General features: G+C 38.5%; 1 protein-coding gene across 1 annotated transcript in view; it reads left to right on the plus strand.

The window, feature by feature from the left end:
• The window catches only part of PLA2R1 (phospholipase A2 receptor 1), a 122,522-nt gene that overhangs the window by 28,601 nt on the left and 73,895 nt on the right, over window positions 1–20,026 (plus strand). Inside the window, exons 4-8 of the mRNA XM_052635592.1 lie at window positions 6,976–7,149; window positions 11,616–11,729; window positions 12,217–12,360; window positions 15,711–15,905; window positions 16,962–17,119. Of these exons, the coding sequence (XP_052491552.1) occupies window positions 6,976–7,149; window positions 11,616–11,729; window positions 12,217–12,360; window positions 15,711–15,905; window positions 16,962–17,119 (785 nt within the window). The remainder of the gene's footprint in view (window positions 1–6,975; window positions 7,150–11,615; window positions 11,730–12,216; window positions 12,361–15,710; window positions 15,906–16,961; window positions 17,120–20,026) is intronic.

Raw genomic sequence — 20,026 nt, forward strand, 5'->3', positions numbered from 1 at the left:
TCTTCTCAAGCTTCTATCTCACTCCCCAAAGGGCCATATAAATCTTTTTTCTCCCCTGACTTTCTAACCTTGCCCTACATTATCCTTCCAAACTCTTAAGGGCCAATTTCAAAGAAAATAGGATCCCTCAGAGGGGAAGTTTCGACAACTTCCTGCTCACAGGCCTGCTCTTTAAGCCTACTGTGGTTTGGATCCATCTCTATTTTCTCCCTCCCAAGCAATAGTGGTCCTCCTCCTACTGAGGGTGAATCTCCCCACCTGGACTCTGGAGCCTCCCATCCAATCTTCTCCAACTTTATCTCAGTGTTTCTTAAAGCATGGTCCCTGTTCCAGATCGGACAGGGAGATGTAACACTATCTCTCTTTGAAGATGTCATGATCTTGGATATATAAAATTCCAAAGAATCCACTAAAAAACTACTATAACTAATAAACTCATTCACAGGACACAAGAGCTATATACAAAAGTCAATTGTACTTTAATACATAGCAATGAACAATCCATAAATTAGATTAAGAAAACAAATCAAAAAACGAGAAAGGAGTCCATTTATCCTAACATCCAAAAGAATAAAATACTTAGGAAAAATTTAACAAATGACATGAAAAACTTACATCTAAAAACTACAAAACATTGAAGGAAATTAAAGAAAATTAAATAAATGGAAAGGCATCCCATGTTCATGTGATCAGAAGGCTTTTTATTGGTAAGATGGCACTACTACAGCAATCTCTATCAAATCCTAGCTGACTCCTTTGCAGAAATTGACACTCTCTTCCTAAAATTCATCTGGTAATTCAAAGGACCTAGAGGAGGCAAAATAATCATGAAAAAGAAGAAAAAAGTTGGAGGACTTAGATTTCTCAATTTCAAAACTTATGGAAAGCAACACTAATCAAGACAATCAAGACAATTGTCAAAATGGAATAAAACTGAGAGACCCACACTTATGATTAATTGATTTCTGACAAGGATCCCAAGACAATTCAATGGGGAGAGAATAGTCTTTTCAAAAAATGGTACAGGGAAACTGGATATTCACATTCAAAAGAATAAAACTGAACTTGTCTATCACCATATAAAAAACTAACTCAAGATAGATTTTGAAAACTTATATGGAAGAGATAAGACTATAAAACTGTTAGAAGAATCGGTCAGTCAGTTCAGTCATGTCTGACTCTTTACGACCCCATGGACTGCAGCACGCTAGGCTTCCCTGTCCATCACCAACTCCCGGAGCTTACTAAAACTCTTCTTCTTAGAAGAATACATAGGGGAAAATTTTCATGAATTCTTAGATATGACATCAAAATGAAAGCAACAAAAGAAAAAAATAGATAAACTGAACTTCATCAAAATTAAAAATTCTGTATTTCAAAGGACACAATCAAGAATGTGAAAAGACAACCCACAAAATAGGATAAAATATTTGCAAATCAGATATCTAATAAAAGACCTATATCTAGAATATATAAAGAAAGCTTATAACTCAATAAAAAGACAAAAGTCCCAATTTTAAAATGGGTAAAATCGTCTGAATAGACATTTCTCAAAAAAAAGAAAAAAAAAAGATTGACAAATGGCCAATAACCAATGAAAAGCACTCAGTATCATGAGCTATTAGGGAAATTCAAACAAAAACCACAGTGACATACCACTTTACATCTCACAGGATGGCTACAATAAAAAAGACAGACTAAAGGAACAAGTGCTGATAAGGATGTAGAGAAATTGGAACTTTCGTACACTGCTGGGAGGATTGTAAAAGGATACAGCTGCTTTGGAAAACAGTCTGTCAGTTCCTTAAAAGGGTAAATATTGGGTTACCATATGACCTGCAGTTCTCCAAGCTAATTATCCAGGAGAAATGAAAACACATGCCCACACAAAAACTTGCACACAAATGCTTATAACAACCTTATTTATAATAGCCAAAAAATAGACACAACCCAATGTCTATCTACTGATGAATACGTTAATAACACATAATATACCCATACAATGGGATATTATTGGGCTATATAAAGAAATGAAGTACTGGTACATGCTACAACATGGATGGGCCTTGGACACATTATGCTAAGAACCCAGTCACAAAAAGACCACACAGTATAATTCCATTTATGTGAAATTTTCAGAATAAGCCAATCTATAGAGACAGAAACTAGTTTAGTGGTTGTCTCGGGCTGGGAGTAGGGGTGAGGACTGAGGGAAAAGTGGGAAATGATTGCTAATGGATACTGGGTTTCTACAAAAGTGTTCTAAACTTGATTGTGGTGATGGCTGCACAATGCTTTGAAGATACTAAAAACCATTGAACTATATACTTTAAATGGCATGGTAATTGTATCTCAGCAAAACTATTTTTTTTTTAAGAGTAAATGGGAGATGAGAAATTGGAGACAGCATATGTATGAAACTATGTGATTAACAGGGGTAGAGAAAAGGCAGAGACTGGGATGGGGCAGCCAAGGGAAGGAGCTTTTTTGTTTCTTGTTTTTTAAGGGTGACAGACACTAAGTCATCTTTGAGTGCATCTGGAAATGATCAAAGAGGAACAGGTTGAAGATGCAGGAAAATGAAACAATTGGTGAAATAAACGTGGTCTCTCGGAAGGCAGAAGGAAGTAGGGTCCAGGTCCTGGGGTATGGACTAGCCTTTTATGGATGTAAAAACAGCTTCTCCGTAGGAGAGAAGAAAGAAGGCATAGTACAGGTCCAAGCAGGTTGATGGATTAAGTGGTGGAGAATATGAGGAGTAGCCAGTCCAGAGCTATGGACTTGGAAGAAGGCATGAGAAGTCCGGACAACAGGAAAGGTGTGAAATGAACACAGTGGCTGCTGGGAGAGCAAGCTTACTAGAGAAAACTGGTCACGTCTCCAGGAAGTATCAGGGGTGGCTGATAATGAATCAATCAGATGACTTTTCTTGGCAGTGCTCATCAGTTGGATGCAGGCACAGAGCAGGCAAATGATTGGGTTAATCTGCTGAAACAGGCTCCAGAAAGTCACTAATGACTTAGTTCTCACTGTACTCCAAGATTCGACCATAAGTAACAAAACTGACATCATCTTTCCTTGGGTTTCTGGGGCCCATGCCTACTAGTTTTCTTCATTCTTTTGTGGCCACCACTTCTCCTCTTCCTTTGATATCATAGTCTCCTTACCCAGCTATCTTTAGGCACTGATGGGGAATAACATGAAAAAGATGGAACATGGTACCTGCTTTCCTGATGCTTAATTTTATCAGGAAAAACAGACAATCAATAAGCAATCACATAATGCATCATTAAATTTCAACTGTGATCAGGGCTACCAAGGAGCATGCAAGGCACTGGGAGCAGGAAGTCCTGACTTGGTTCGGTGTCCCTTTTACAGGAGATTTACTACCAACACACTTTGCAGGGAACAGATATTCAGTAACTACATGCTGAGTATATGAAAGACCAAAGAGAGAGAAAATAGTAGCTTTGTAGCTTGGAGTTGCTCTAATAGTATGTGTGGTTTTTTTGTTTGTTTGTTTGCTTTGTAAGAATTCAACCATTTTTTTAAGTGGCAAGAAAGCGTACACCTGGGACAATGACAAAACTGTATCCTTAGAGAAGACAAAAAAAGCCATACTAGTAGAGAAGGAGAAATGGCTGCATCTCAGTCGTAATCTATAATAAAATCAGTATTGACTTGAATACACTTCAGCTCATTAGAAGAGAGGTGTGTTTTGAAAAGGGGAAAAATCACCTATTTATAGCATCTTGCAAAAAAGACTTTTGGCCATCTTTCTTCAATTAATAGGAGATACAAAGATATATATGACATAGTTGTTTCTTTCAAGGAGCTCATAATTTAGTGACAGAAGAGATGTTATAAAGACAACCAAAGATGCAAAGAAATATGATGGTTTACATTAGAATTTTTGGAGAAAAAGTAAGAATACCAGCCTTCAATCTTGTTTTCTCAGTGGCTTGAAAATAAAGATTAGTTATGAAGAAAGCAAGAGGGTTAAGAGTAAGCACATGCAGATGTCTCATGCCAGGATGGGAACCTCTGGGAAGTAGTCTCAGAGGCCAAGATGAGCCTGCAGGAGATCTCTCGGGGAGTAGTCTCAGGCTGGATACATATGGAAAGGAAAGGAAGAAAGCAGGATTGCTCAGGGCCTGTGATGCAGGACTGGCGGCCCCCACATTGACCCGCAAGGAGTTCGCAAGCTGTATTTGGCCCTGGTTGGGGGGAGAGTAGGGGTCTTATAGCTCTGTGGTGACCACCATGGTTTGCAAGCTGCTCCTGAGAAGGGAGAGTGACACAGGGCAATGAGCCTCGTCAGCCAAGGCGCTTATTGAAGGAGAGGTGTCTGCTGGCAGGTGGGGAAATAAAGCTTGGTCCTGAAGGGAGATCAGAAGAGCACGTCACAGTGCCCAGGCCCAGGGTGGCACTTTCACTCCATTTGTTGCCAGGCCCAGGGTGGCACTTTCACTCCATTTGTTGCCATAAGATCCTCAAATAAGATTTGTGGAGTGATACGCAAGCCATCCAGAGGAGCAGAGAGAGGACTGACTGCATAGAAGTATACATTCTTATATTTAGTTCAAACCAAATTTCAGTGACAAATGGACTGACTTGTTAGAGGATTGGGGGTATTTGTTGCAAACATTTGAGACATTCCTTTTGATTAACCTTAAGAATTAGCACAGATAATACCAAGCCAAGGAAAAACTAACAAACCTGAGCTGTGCAATTTGTGGCACAGACAGGATCACCTGCAAGCCTTTTATCTTAACTGTTTAAGGTATTGAATTCAGGCGTTGCTGTACAGAATTCAGGTTTCTGCCAAAGGCTGTGTTTATGTAGCTCAATCCATGTGCTGTTGAAAGGGTAGGACCTTTCCTTGCCAGTTTTCGGCAAAAATGGGAACAAGATTGACTGAAGTGTCATCAGGCCTTTTCTTATCCTGTCATGGCTTATCCTGGAGGCTTATAGTTAGGACTCATTATCGAATCTTTCCCCAAGGCAGGAGACAAGAGGCAGGTACTGTGTACCCAGGTCTCTCCTTTGACGTTCTCTCCAGTCTCGTCTTCTGACCGCCTATCATCCTCTGGTAGCCAGGGGCTACTTGTACCTGCTCTTCTTAGGAAGTGCTTCAGATGTTTTCTTTCAAGCCTGTGTTTCCCAGTATTTGCATTGTAGTCCATCTGCATTAGAATGTGGCCATCTGCCTGAGGAATATATTTGAAAGTCAGTTTTTTGAATCCCACCCCAGACCTACCCATTCAGAATCTCTGAGAATGAGAACCAGGAATCTGTGTTTTTTCAGAAGTCTGCTAAATGATTTTCATGCACAATGAAGCACCCGCCTGCTCCTCTCTCATGGACTCAGCTCTCACACAGGATTAATAGGGCTAAAATGAAGTCTGATAATGCTTAGCATGTTGTCCCATCTCACAGATGGTGTAGCTTTTTAACTGGAAATGGTCTCTAAGGACTCAGGCTCAATGTGGAAATTTCAAACATCAGAGTAAGATGATTACTAGAAGCATCCTCCTTCCCTTCTCCTCCTTTCCTACACATTTTCCTTGGTGATATAGACTTGTTTTCTGCCCTCCTTCAATCTTGGATCCTTCTATAAATACATGTGTAGGTCACGGAACTCGGTAGACAATCTCAGATTTAATATATTTATGTTTAATAACTTCTCATTCACTAACTCAGTACTGGGGAAGGCACATTGCAACCAGACATGAAAACAAACTTCTGCATTCCCAAGGGAGCCATCTAACTAAGCACTGTGTCAAAAAGAAAGCAAACAAAAAAGATTTCATATTGTCAAATAAGTTTGAAGTATAGTGAATTAAAAGCAAGCCTTTTCTTTACTAGAGAACTTCTCAGCGCCTTTAATACGCTAGTGTACATTATGAATTCCCCAGAGGAGGTTACGTATGTACTACATCCCAGCTTCTCTTGGGGAGCTCTTGAAATTGTGATATTCTATGGATTGCACTTTGGGAAAGATTGTTCTAGATTTTAGCAGATTGCCTGACCATAAGTTACTCTCTTGCTGTTGCACGGTTCACACTATCTACATTCTGAAAATTTTTGGCCAAGTTTGATTTCAGGTAATTACTATGACTGCTTAGGTTCACCTTGGGCTTTGATTTAAAATTTCATCAAAAGTACTTTTACTTTTATTTTCTGTCATTTTAAGAAACTTCAGATTTCAGATCCATGTTTCATACTTTATTAAATTTACTTTTAAGCAAACTACTCAACGCTTGGCCAGTGTTTTGCAAGTGGATTTTGTTTCTCCTCCTTTTGATTGAACGAATTTTAAAACATTTTTAAAACTGAATTATTAGTAGAGAACAGAGGAGCCTGGCAGTCCATGGTGTCGCAAAGACTCGGACACCACTTGCGACTGAACAACCACAGAAGTTGATTTACAGTGAAAGAACTTTCTAAAACTAAATAGCAATGTTCCTGTTTTCAGTGCTTATTTGAAAACTTCTGTTCATTAGAGACTCCTGTTTCTACTTTATCCCTTTTAGTCTGTCTAGTGTTTTGGTATTTTTGTGGGGAAAAGCCTCCTGAAAGACTAGTTGCATCTATCTTAAATAAATATTTTGATTCATACAGTTTTCAGTATAAAGTTCTGTCTGCTTTTTAAAGAATTCAGATGTTATTTTCACAAATACTTCACTTATATTTACTTCTCTTAAAAATGGCTACTATCATTTTCCCAGAAAGGGTCAGAACTTCTGTATTGATAATTTATTGAATTTCCTTTAAATCTTGAACAAGTTTTACCATAAAGTGCCAGTGGGAAAACAATACAGATTTTTGTCATTAAAACCTAATCAAGAATAGATAAGAGCACTGAAGTTTTAGGAATTACAAGTTGGAATCATGCCATTCAAATTAATCTCAGAAGTATATCACTGTATAGATAAAATAAGGTTATAAAGTTCTAATGGATTTTGTTTTCAGCATCCACAGAGGTGGGCTGTGATGCGGTCTGGGAGAAGGATCTCCATTCACGCATTTGCTACCAATTCAACCTGCTTTCCTCCCTGTCCTGGAGCGAGGCTCATTCTTCATGCCAGATGCAAGGAGGTGCTTTATTAAGTATTGCAGATGAAACTGAAGAAAATTTCATAAGGAGTAAGTAGGTGTATAATGCACATTGATGTTGGTACAATTAAAATGATGTTGTTTACAGTTATGTCCATGTATGCCAAGATGTCTTCTGGAAAAAAAAAAGTCCCTTGGAAAATATTCTTTTATTAACATGGTCCAAAGTCATACCCAGAAGTTTACCCTGAGCCCTGGGCCATTCCATGTGACACCTGACCATTTCTCTCTCGTGTTCTCCACCTCTGAAAAGACAAGTTGAGCTCAGAGCAAGGGACCTAGGAGAATCTGCAGCTCTAACAAGTGACTATGGGAGACTTCTGAAGTTAAGTCTGAATTCCTCCTTTGGTGGATATCTTAGCCATTCTGTTTCCTTTAATAAATATAGGCTGTTTACTAATTAAACAAAATCCTACCTGTCTGTCACTACATGCAGTATGTAGTAGGCTTTCCAGTGGATGCCAAAGAACTTAAAATTTGATTGGAAAAGCAAAGGTACACACATGTTAACTAACACTATAAAATAATAACATAAACTGTCACGAGAGTGCTAATAAGTTGGGTCTTGTTTTTTTTTACCTCTCACCTAAACTCTCTTCTTATTTCTCTTTTATAGGTTAAATGTTTCTAGTTATTTACATAGAGCAATTTCAATTTTTTGAGAAACATTTGAAAGTGTCACAAAATTAGCCACTTTCATTAAAAGTTTCTGACTTTTTTCAAATTATATTGCACATATTTATTCTAGAATAACAATAATAAAATTATTCTAGGATAATTTTAAAAGTTCAAGTATACGAAAGAAAAACAAAAGAAAAATCTCTCATAGTTCCACAATCCAAAGATAGCCATGTTTTTTTTCCCGCAAAAAACTCACATAAATGCAGGTATGCATACATCCACAGTATCTATGGAAAATGATATTGAATAAAAACATGAGGCAATTGTGCAGAGGTTGGGAGCTGGAACCAAAGAGCCACCCGTGTGGGTTTGAATCCCACCTCCATCACTTACTAGCAGGGCTAAAGAGATAACTTAACCTCTCTGTGCCTCAACTTCTCCCCTCTATCAAATGAAAATAATAACAATGCCTACTTTTTGGCAGTGTGGAGTACATGTTATAGTGCAGGTGAATTTTTAGAAAAGTATCTGGCACACATAACGAACGCTCAGTGTGTACTGACCACCGAACAGCAACTATGGGTACAAATGCTTGTGTAATTTATGTGAATAATGAACATCTGTCCATGTCTAGAAATAAAGAGCTACATTATAAGCTTCAGTGGTTACATAGTGATTCAAGTTAGTGATAATATATTTAGCTAATCTCCAGTATTAGATAGGGATAGGTGGATAAAATTCTTTGTTTTTATTTATTTCTTTATCGCTATTGAAAACCATCCCTGCACATACCTTTTTTAGATCCCCAGTTATTTCTCTGTAAGTTTGTAGTAGTGGCTTCACTCGGTGGAAGGGGAAGCATATTTTAAGGTTTTTGAAAGTCATTAATACCTACCAGAAGAATTGTTACAGATGTGTGAACAGTATATATTGGCCGCTTTCCCCACAGACATGCAAAAGTGGGAAATTATCACTGAAACTCAACTTGAGTGAGTCATTGCAGGAAAACACCCATTTCCAGTATCAATATTAGCCTTTAATGGTATTCATAGAAAACTTTGTGCACTATTTATGAATGATAATTGTTATCTATTTTAATTGCTGGAATATCTAATGAGAGGGTTTGGACTTCCTCATCAAGCTTGAATAAAGATGAAATAAATAAGATATGTCAGAGACTTTGATTTAAATACCACAATTTTATGATTAGATTTTGGAGATTGTTTGGGAAAACAGAAGTCTTTTCATAAAGATGGAAGCTTGTTTTGACTAAGGTATTTTTTAATGATGAGAATAGTCTACTGTTTCTTGTTAACTGCTGATGAACATTAGCCATGTTACAAGGAATTATTCAAGCTGCCACAAATGCCAAGAAATAGCCAAAGAAATTTAAATTTGAATTTATTATATAATTGTGAGCCCATTTACTTGTGAAGCTAAATAGACTATTTTTGTACTTCTAAACACAGCTTATAAATTACACAATGATTTTCTATATTGTTAAAACAGAGAGGTTATTCAAAATAACTTTAAGATCAGAATAATTAATGCTTAAATATTTTAAGTAGGTTACTTGAAAGCATCACTTGGCGCTTGCCCCAATATGAAATGTGGAAATGTCTCCATCTTATCAATCCATCTTCCATTTTCCCTCCTGTTATGATGACAGCAGATAGATGAATTAATCAAATGGTGGTCTTCCCAGGTGGCTCAGTGGTAAAGAATCCGCCTGCAAAGCAGGAGACTCAGGTTCAATCCCTGAGTTGGAAAGATCCCTTGGAGAAGGAAATGGCAACCCACTCCAGTATTTTTGCCTGGGAAATCCCATGAACAGAGGATCCTGGCGGGCTATTTCCGCAGGGCAGCAAAGAGTCAGACATGACTTAGCAACTAAACAACAACAACAACAAGGCTATTGGAAGGACGAACCAAACAGACTTTAAGAAGAGACTCATGTTTATGCCACAGAATCTTGGAAGGGCAGGGCTCATGAATGTTACGCTGTGCAGTGATTTAGGGGATCTCCAAATGATAAAACACCGTTTTCTCTTTCCTTAAAGGTTTCGGTTCTGGTTTCCCACTGTTGTATTGAGATGCCCTGTCACAGAAGGCTCTGCAGCCTTGTGATGTGAATGCAGTAATCTTTGCAACCTGGGTGGCCATGCAATGGATCGTCCCAACTGAGACCCTTTCGCGAGTAAAGGGGGCTGCCGTTAATACTTTTTCCAGAACTACCAGCATAAGCCATGAATTTCCCAGGCAAACTGGGACAGACAGGCACCCTATTTATTAACTCTTATCTGTCAGGGTCTCAGCCTCAGGCAGGGCCCCTGCATCTGGCTCAGAAGAAATTGAGTTCTGAAGCAGATAATCATAAGGGATCAATGCCCTGCTTTACAGATGAAAAGATTAAATGGCAACATTTTATAGTGTTGCAAAATTAGTTACTTTCACTAAAGCCTCTGACACTAGTTTTTTTAACCGCAAATTTTATAGCACAAGTAGCCCATGTTTATTCTAGAATAATTTTTAAAGTTCACATACACAGGAAGAAAAAAATCAAAGAAAAATTTCCTCTAATTCTGTAATTTTGATAACCATATTTTTCTAGACAGGCATGTCAATGCACATGTTTCTATGTAGCATTTATAACAAAAATGGCATTGAATTGAAAAGGAGGAGCTGTGGCACAGTAGTTAGGAGCAGAGGCCACAGGGTTGGCCTGCCAAGGAGACGTTCTCCCACCTCCAGCTGAAGAAGCATTTGCACAGCTCACGGCCCTACCTGCTGCTGATCGCTCTGGATACCATGGTCCCTGGGATGATTCTCTCCTCTTGGCCAGACAGCTCTCACTTCTTAACTGGGGAGCCATCTCCCTGCTTGCTTCAGTTCAGCTCAGTTCAGTTCAGTTCAGTCGCTCAGTCGTGTCCGACTCTTTGCGATCCCATGAATCGCAGCATGCCAGGCCTCCCTGTCCATCACCAACTCCCGGAGTTCACTCAGACTCACGTCCATCGAGTCAGTGATGCCATCCAGCCATCTCATCCTCTGTTGTCCCCTTCTCCTCCTGCCCCCAATCCCTCCCAGCATCAGAGTCTTTCCCAATGAGTCAACTCTTCGCATGAGGTGGCCAAAGTACTGGAGTTTCAGCTTTAGCATCATTCCTTCCAAAGAAATCCCAGGGCTGATCTCCTTCAGCATACCTTAAATTTGAAGACTGGCCCCCCAAAACTAATAATACTTAATCTGCTTTCCTCTCCCTTGCCAGATTCCTATAAAATAAAAAAGGTCCCCTAAATTGTTCAATTTTTTAACTGTGAAATGTTTCAAGAGTGCAAAAATTATGAAAAGTGGAAAACTCATGACTGTATACACACATACCCATTATACAGATTTAATAGCATTTCTTCCTATTCCTCTTGTTCAAGGCCTGAGGTGGCCTCAGCATACTAGAGTCCTGAGCCTCCAGACTGAGGCTGCCAGACACACATAGCCAAGGAAGGAAGACAGAGGGGCACTTTCTAGGACTGGCCCTGGGCACTTTCTCCTTCACGCTCTAGAACCCTCAAGCGCCTGAGTTGGATGGTCTCAAATTTGTAACCATGAACTCGATGGATTGATGACCGCTGAGAGGCAGCATTCCTGGGGGCCTAGATTAAGCACTTCACAGCTGCTTCCGTGAGCCTTTAGGAAACTGCCGTGTTTCTTAGGCTGGCTTTTTTACTCTGAACCACCAGGGTGGGATTTAGTAGCACTCAAACCCCTTTCTAACACTGATGGAGTTAATTTATGAATCCATGCTCCAGGAACAGGAAAACAAGAAATAAGTGTAATGTTAATTTTGTTTTTGAAATTCCATATTTCTCTTATTTCAGACCACTTGGGCAGTGAAGCAGTGGAAGTATGGATGGGTCTGAATCAGCTGGATGAAGATGCTGGTTGGCAGTGGTCTGACAGAACACCACTCAACTATCTGAACTGGAACCCAGGTACCTGAAGTGTTTTGTATACCTTTGACTGAGGACTCATCCCACAGCCTAAATAGCAATATTTCCCATGTACATATACAACATGTTATTGTGAAAGTGGCTTATAAGTGTTTTTTAAAGCCTGATTGAATTTCTATAAGGCATGCTTTTCTGAACAAGAAATGGAGACCAAGAAGGTAAGCCATTTAGCCAAGGTTTCAGAAGGATTTGGGTCAAAGCCAAGATTCTAGTCAACTGTTTTAAAAATAGCAACAGATTGAAAAATCTTTCTCTACCTTAAAACAATAAAACCAGCTGTTTCTATCTTTGGGAAATCATTTCATTGTCATACCTGGACTTCAACTGCAAACTCATAAATATACTCTCTTACAGAATTTACTACATATGCCAAAGAGAAAGGTTGTTTCCTTGATGCTAAAACTACATTTCAGTATATATTAAACTGCTTTTGCTTCTGATAGTAAGTACACAAACATTGTGTTTTCAGAAATAAATTTTGAGCCATTTGTTGAATATCACTGTGGAACATTTAATGCATTTATGCCAAAGGCCTGGAAAAGTCGGGATTGTGAGTCTACCTTGCCCTACGTGTGTAAAAAACATCTAAATCCCACTGATCATGGAGTAGTTGGTGAGTGTTTCTACGCTGTTTTTATGAGTTGTTTGCTTATCCTCTCAATATATTCAAATTCCTCTATTTTTTGCTAATAATTTATAATTTAAACTTAGCTAAAACTAGCCTTTATACAAATAAAAATATGTAATGAGATAAGATCTGTTATTCCCAAGGCACCATGAATTTAACAAATGCATTTAGGTTTTTACTAAAAACTAAAGCAAATAACCTAAATATAGGAAGCATCTTCTCCCTCTCTTTTTAAAAAATTGGCATTCTTACTCATTCTGCTTAGAAAAATGAGATATGCTTCCTTTTCTATTCTAGTTGAGTTTTATTTATGATTACCCTAGAAATTAAACATATAAATTAGAATATAGTTCTATAAAATTCTTTGCTTCATCGATCTCCTATCATATTCTGTATCTCTTATTAGTAATATTTCCTCCTCAAAATAACAAAGCTTTTAGGTATACCTAAGACTTAAATACCACATAATTACAATCTAGTATCTGAAGCCCAGTTACTTCCATTCTTAAGATCTATTACTTCTTTTTAAGTTTATGGAATTAATGTCTTAACTCAGTAAGTAGAGCTAAAAATATAACCATTTTTAAAAGAATCATTACCAGCATAATTAGAAACAATTCTTTAAAAAAATTTTTTTTGTCTTTAGAAGCAACAGTTCTTTTTCAGATTCTTTTCCATTATAGGCCACGACAAAATACTGAATATAGTTCCCTGTTTTATACAATAGGTCCTTGTTCTTTATCTACTTTATATATAGTAGTGTGTATCAGTTAATCCCAACTTTCTAATTTATCCCCTTTTCCCCCTTTAGTAATCATAAGTTTGTTTACAATGTCTGTGAGTCTACTGTCAGTAAGTTCATTTGCACCATTTTTTTAGGTTCCACATATAAGTGATATCACATGATACTTGTCTTTACCTGACTTACCTGACTTAGTATGATAATCTCTAGGTCCATCCATGTTGCCACAAATGGCATCAGTTCATTCATGTTTATGGCTGAGTAGTATTCCATTATCATATGCCATCACCATATATATACACATACATACCACATCTTCTTTATCCACTCGTCTGTTGATGGACATTTAGGCTTCTTCCATGTCCTGGCTATTGTAAATAGTGCTGCTATGAACATTGGGACGCATGTATCCTTCTTAATTAGAGCTTTTGTCTTTTTTGTATATATGTTCAGAGGTGGGATTACTGGATCAAGTGGTAGTTCTATTTTTAGTTTTGTAAGGAACCTCCACACTGTTCTCCATAGTGGCTGCACCATTTACATTCCCACCAACAGTGTGGAAGTGTTCCTTCTTCTCTACACCTCCTTACAATTAAGCTTTAACTTTTATTTTCCTTTAAGTAGCTAAATCTAAAGATATTATGGAATATAGGGGTGGGTAGAAGAAACACTTCATCATTTTTTTCTCTAGAGATTTTTTTCATCATGTCAAAAATGTGCTGACATTGCTATGGCTATTATCAGCCTGTCCCTCCCTCTTTTCCTTTCATTTTCTTGCCTCAATTTCTTCTGCCTTGATTTTTCTTTTTCTTATGCCCTCCTGCACATTCTGCTGCTATCCATCTTTTCTTCTATTTTATTTGCTCTCCTGATCTATTAATTGAGGTCAGAAGACCAGAAATAATGGCTTAAAAGTTAAGCTAAGTTTGTCTGGATTATTTGGTGCTGTTTCAAGTCCAACAAATACTTTTGATGATCTCATCTAGTATCTTCAGACTGTGTATCCAAGGTCCTCTGGTTCCTTACTTGTCTCCACCTTTGCATCAATCAGAAGTTCTCATGTTTTTATCTTCCTTTTAGAGTGAAATTTAGGTTCATTTTTTAAAGGGGGTTCTGTGATTATGTTTTTAGGTTGATATTATTGATCTACCTAAATGTTCTAACATTCTTCCACTGTGATTCTAATCTCTGTTAGAGACCTAGAAGCAATTTTGAAAGAATGTCTTGTTTCCTAAAATTAGCAGTGAAGTTGTTTCCAAGTTAGTGCTGAAGGGAAGCACCCAGTTGTAGGTAATGTGAGGTGAAAGTCATTCAGTCGTGTCCGACTCTTTGCAACCCCATGAGCTGTACAGTCCATTGAATTTTCCAGGCCAGACTACTGGAATGTGTAGCCTTTCTTTTCTCCAGGGTGTCTTCCCAACTCAGGGATCAAACTCAGGTCTCCCGCATTGCGGGCAGATTCTTTACCTGCTGAGCCACAAAGGAAGCAGTTGTAGGTAATAAAATTAAGTAAAAATGCCGTCATCAGCCTGGGGGCAAGCTCCTGGAACAAGACAGTCAAAATGTGCACACACACAGCTGCCTTCCCTGCCAGTGTCAAAGCATCGTGGCATTGTTCTCCTGTAAGTCAAACCCAGAGTCCATCTGAGCCCAGAGAGACCCCAGAGGCACTCAGACTGACCCTCAAAATGAAAGCTGTTATCTCTGCTCTAGAGAAAGTGGCCAGAGAATTTTGAATTCTTTTCAACTGAGAATAAATGTCTATCCCCGCACCTAATACTGTATATAAAATCCTTTAAAAACCATTTGTGTTTCATAATACTCCTCTTTCAGTGTAAAAAGACTTAAATGGCAGCTCCAACTGCTAAATTTTATACATTTTTAATTTATTTTTTTCTTATTGAAGGATAATTGCTTTACAGAATTTTGTTGTTTTCTCTCAAACCTCAGCATGAATCAGCCATAGGTATACATATATCCCCTCCGTTTTGAATCTTCCTCCCATCTCCCTCCCCACCCCACCCCTCTTGGTTGATACAGAGTCCCTGCTTGAGTTTCCTGAGCCATACAGCAAGTTCTCCTTGGCTATCTATTTTATATATAGTAATGTAAGTTTCCGTGTTACTCTTTCCATACATCTCACCCTCTCCTCCCCTCTCCCAATGTCCATAAGTCTGTTTTCTATGTCTGTTTCTCCATTGCTGCCATATAAATGAATTCTTCAGTACCATTTTTCTAGATTCCGTATATATGTGTTAGAATATGATATTTATCATGCAACCTAAGCGAGAGTCAGAATACGCTGACTCTCGCTTAGGTTGTAATATCTTACCAAGTCTGCTTAACCTCTGTGTGCCTTAGCTCATCTGGAAAATAAAGCCCTGAGATCCATTGGACCCTAGATCTAGATCACAGTTGGGATCGCTCTCAAGTCTGAAGACCTAGAAGGATATGGTTGATATGTTATTGTATCATATGCTTCTGTTTTCAAGTTTAAAAAATAATCACATATTGATGGTGATTTATATTGTGGGTAATAAGTAATGTCAAAATAATTGTGGAAAGTCACATTGTTTTTTGTTGGTTCAAAAAGAAAATGATGTTTGGAAATACTATGCTACCCACTGTGAGCCTGGCTGGAATCCCCACAATCGTAATTGCTATAAACTTCAGAAAGAAAAAAAGACCTGGAATGAGGCTTTGCAGTCTTGCCAGTCCAACAACAGTGCATTAATAGACATAACTTCGTTAGCAGAAGTGGAGTTTCTTGTAACCCTCCTTGGAGATGGTGAGTGCCAAGTGTCTTTGGTTTAAGAGGTATATACATAGTAACTCTCTTTATTAGTAAAGTTGACAAGAAATTAAACTATTTTAAAGTGATTCTTTATGACACATACATCTGAAATTTCCAAATAATATCCAGGCATGCAAATTCATTGAATTTTTACATAATACATATTAATAAACTTTGTAATATCTCACATATGCCAGATAAATTTGATGATAGGGGTTTGGGGGTTTTCTTTAAAAAGGAAAGGTAGTTTCCTGAAACTTCTAATTTAAAAAACTTGAAACTGTAACTTAGTATAGTGGGTACTAGACAGCAGCAATGTGCCGTGGCCACGTAATCCAAGCAATAAAGGAAGTTCCTAACAAAATCACTGAAATCGTTGACTTCGAGTAAATTGTTTTTAGCGGAAAGAATCCTCAGCATCTACTTGTATGGCCCTTTAACGTTAGGTTTTAGTTTGGAGTGAAAACCAAACTCCTTCTGTCATTGTTCCTCACTCTGCACTGGGATGAAAGAATCCTGTGGCTGCCGCCATCTCAACAAGTCACTGGACACTCTCCCAGCCACCAGTGGTCTTTTCAACCCACCTAGACTGGCAAGCTTTATTTTATTTACTTTTCCAGACACCCCATTTCTCCCATTCAATGCTTCTAAGAGTTTCTGCTCTTTTTTTTCCCTAGTCAAAAGGGAAAAAAAAAGTAAAGCTAGACATTATTAAAAGTTTTTATTTACAAGACTTTTCAGACTTACTTTCCGTACTGTAGCACAAACTAACTAGTGTTCCAGGAATCTGACTAGCTTAAGCTTTGTCCTTGCACGACTTTCACTGTCAGTCTGCCTTGCTCATAAACCTACATTGAGCAGATATGGATAGATGAATGGGAGAAAAGTTTAAGCAGGTGTTTTATAGCAAAACTTTAAACAGGTTTCTTTCCATGAAGAAACAAAGGAGCAATCACATGCAAAGTGGTATATATTGGTAACAGCCCCTCTGTGTTACTGCCTTTGCAGATACTAGGGTTCTTGTAAGTAATTTACGTTAATCTCTTGCAGAAAATGCATCAGAAACATGGATTGGTTTGAGCAGCCATAAAATTCCAGTTTCCTTTGAATGGTCTAATGGCTCCTCGGTCACCTTTACTAACTGGCATACACTTGAGCCCCACATTTTTCCAAATAGAAGCCAGTTGTGTGTCTCAGCAGAGCAATCTGTAAGTTGATTCGTTGTTCAATGCTCACTTCGCTGAACTTGTATTGAGAGCCACCTGGGCCAGGGACGTGGGCTGTGGCAGAGACGAACACAGACAGAACGCCTCCTCCTCCTGGGGCTTCCACACTAGGCAGTAAAACACACACACACTGAGAACACATGCTGGCTATAGTTGTGATGATAGCTCTGAGGACATAGGTTCAAGAGAAAGAAATGTGGGTTGGGACAGCTTCTTCAGACAGGACAGTCAATGAAAGTTCTCTGAAGAGGTGACATTTAATATAGGACCTGAGGAACAAAAAAGTCTCTTGAAGAGCAGGAGAACATTTCAGGCAGGGGACCCCAAAGGCAGGCCAAGGCTTGCCTTGTCTGGTAATCAAAACAGAGACCTGGGTAGTACGGCGGTATGAATGGTGAAAGGTGGTAGGAGATGGAGCAGGAAGAATGAGAAAATGTGAGGCTTATAGGCCTGGGACCCACTAAAGGGCTTCATGGAGATGAAGGCGTGATCTGATTTACATTGTTTTCTTTTTTTAAAAAATTAAAAAGACTTTATTGCAAAATACAAATATTTGAATACATTTAAAATAAGTGTAGATTCATGACAATATTTCACAAATAACTGATTTTACTTAGTGGCTTATACCTAAGCCCTGTCTTTGCAGTCTTTGGTTTGAAGTATCATATATATAAATATGTATATATATATATATATATATTTGGCTTGTGGATTCACCTCCTCAGTTGACATCACACTCTTTCTTTTTTTTTCAGTTTTATTTATTTTTTACTTTACAATATTGTATTGGTTTTGCCATTTATTGACATGAATCCGGCATGGGTATACATGTGTTCCCCATCCTGAACCCCCCTCCCACCTCCCTCCCTATGGTTTACATTTTAAGAGTAACTGTGGCTGCACCACAGAGAACTGATTGGTGGTTTAGCCACTAAGTCGTGTCCGACTCTTGTGACCCCGTGGACTGTAGCCTGTCAGGTTCCTCTGTCCATGGATTTCTCCAGGCAAGAATACTGCAGTGGGTTTCCATTTCCTTCTCCAAGAGATCTTCCTGACCCAGGGATTGAACCGGGTCTCCTGCACTGCAGTTTCTTTACCGTCGCAGCTACCAGGGAAGCCCCAGAGAACTGATCAGAGAAAGATAAAAGGGAAGAAGAAAGGCTGGTTTGGAGGCTCTTCTTGTGGTTGAATTAGGGTAGTGAATGTGGAGACAAGAAGACAGATTCAAGGATCCTCTGTAAGACAGGGATTGTTGCTAGAATAGATGTAGAGGTGAGAGAGAGGTAGGTTTTTGGCTTGAGCACCCACCGTTTTGGTGGATGGTAGCACCATTGACCACTGGGTGAAGATGAAGGGAAGAACCAGGGAGCCAGGAAATTACTCTGATGGTTTTTAAACTCCATTATCTTCTTAACATAAAAGGGTTTCAACATTGTGTGTAACCTCTTTGCAAACTGTGAATTGATGGAAAAATCTTGCTCTTTTCCTCAATATGAATGAAATGGTCCCAGTGACCTTAACATCACACTTATCCTTACTCTAGTCTCTCATTTATCTAAAACCTCTGATTATACAGAATTCATTTAATCTCAAGCTATTTGACGGTGTTTTTCAAAGTATGTTTAGAATAGACTTAATCTCTTTAATCAGATGGCTGCTGAACTCACTGGTGGAGTTTTGGGAGGTAACTGGGATCTGAGCAGTTTATTAAATGTTACTTAAGTAGCTTGACAAAGTGACTGTGCCAGCCAAACATAGGAAATGCCTAAGCACTTATTCTTATGACACATTCCATTGTTTTTACTTTCAAGGCTGTCACAAATACATGCAGTTACAATGATAGTACTCAGGCAGTGTTTCAGGGTCACGCTTGGTGGAGGCGATGACCTCTCTAAATGTTTGTCTTGGGTCTAACTCTCCTGAAAGCCACTATAGTATTTGAGGTTTTATTGGTTTATTAGTTTTGATATAATTAAAGGTGACCTTAATTTCCTATTGACATTCTCCTTTTTCATTTGACAGACGTGAGTATTTTACTTAGCATATTCACAGAACAGGAGCCAATTTGGACAGAGAAATTATTCTTAAGAGAGAAAAGATAGGTTCTAACATCACTGGATGTGTCAGGACCATGCTGCTGTAAGTGTGGTATTTTGTGGCCCCGTTTTAGCAACTCAGTAGCTGCTAAAATAGTAGATACATAAAAAGTAACATTCATTTCTTTGAAGTTGAGCTCAATATGAATGTAATTATTATAATTAACTAGTTACTAAAGGTGGCTGATACCTCAATTTGAATCTGAGAGCCTAGGAAACAATTCATTCATCTGTCCCTGAAACAGTTATTAAGCAACTACAGTGTGCCTGACATCATCTTAGAACTGAATGGTTTGCTGGAGACTCCATGGGAATGAGCTACAAAGCTGCTCTTATGAGTTAAGGTGTCACCTTCCTACGTGGTATGTTTCTGAGGGTCATGGAAGTGGTGTCTATTCACCTAAATCCTTGCATGCCTGAGACACTAAAATTTCAACTGTGTGGTTTTAGTCTAAAGGTCTGATTGGTGTTAAAATAAAAAATCTCTTGACAGAATAAAATTTTAATCGGTTAGCAGTTATTGTATTTCATTATTAATGAAGGATATGAGAACAGCCTTCAGTAGAACTAAGAAAAGACATGCAGGCAGCAGGCTATTACTAAAAGAGGAAATGGAGTTGGACTTTGGAAAATTCGTGAAGAAGGGTGTCCGGGGTTGAACATGAAGTTCAGCTATGATAATGTTCTCTAAAGTGATTCATGGTGCCTTCCAGGCATTTCCCCAGCATCAGGGAAGCCCCAAAGCATTCAGTTTAACACCTAGAAGTGATCGGAGAGAAGCAGCAGTATTATC

The sequence above is a fragment of the Budorcas taxicolor genome, chromosome 2, assembly GCF_023091745.1.
Source record: "Budorcas taxicolor isolate Tak-1 chromosome 2, Takin1.1, whole genome shotgun sequence".
NCBI lineage: Eukaryota > Metazoa > Chordata > Mammalia > Artiodactyla > Bovidae > Budorcas > Budorcas taxicolor.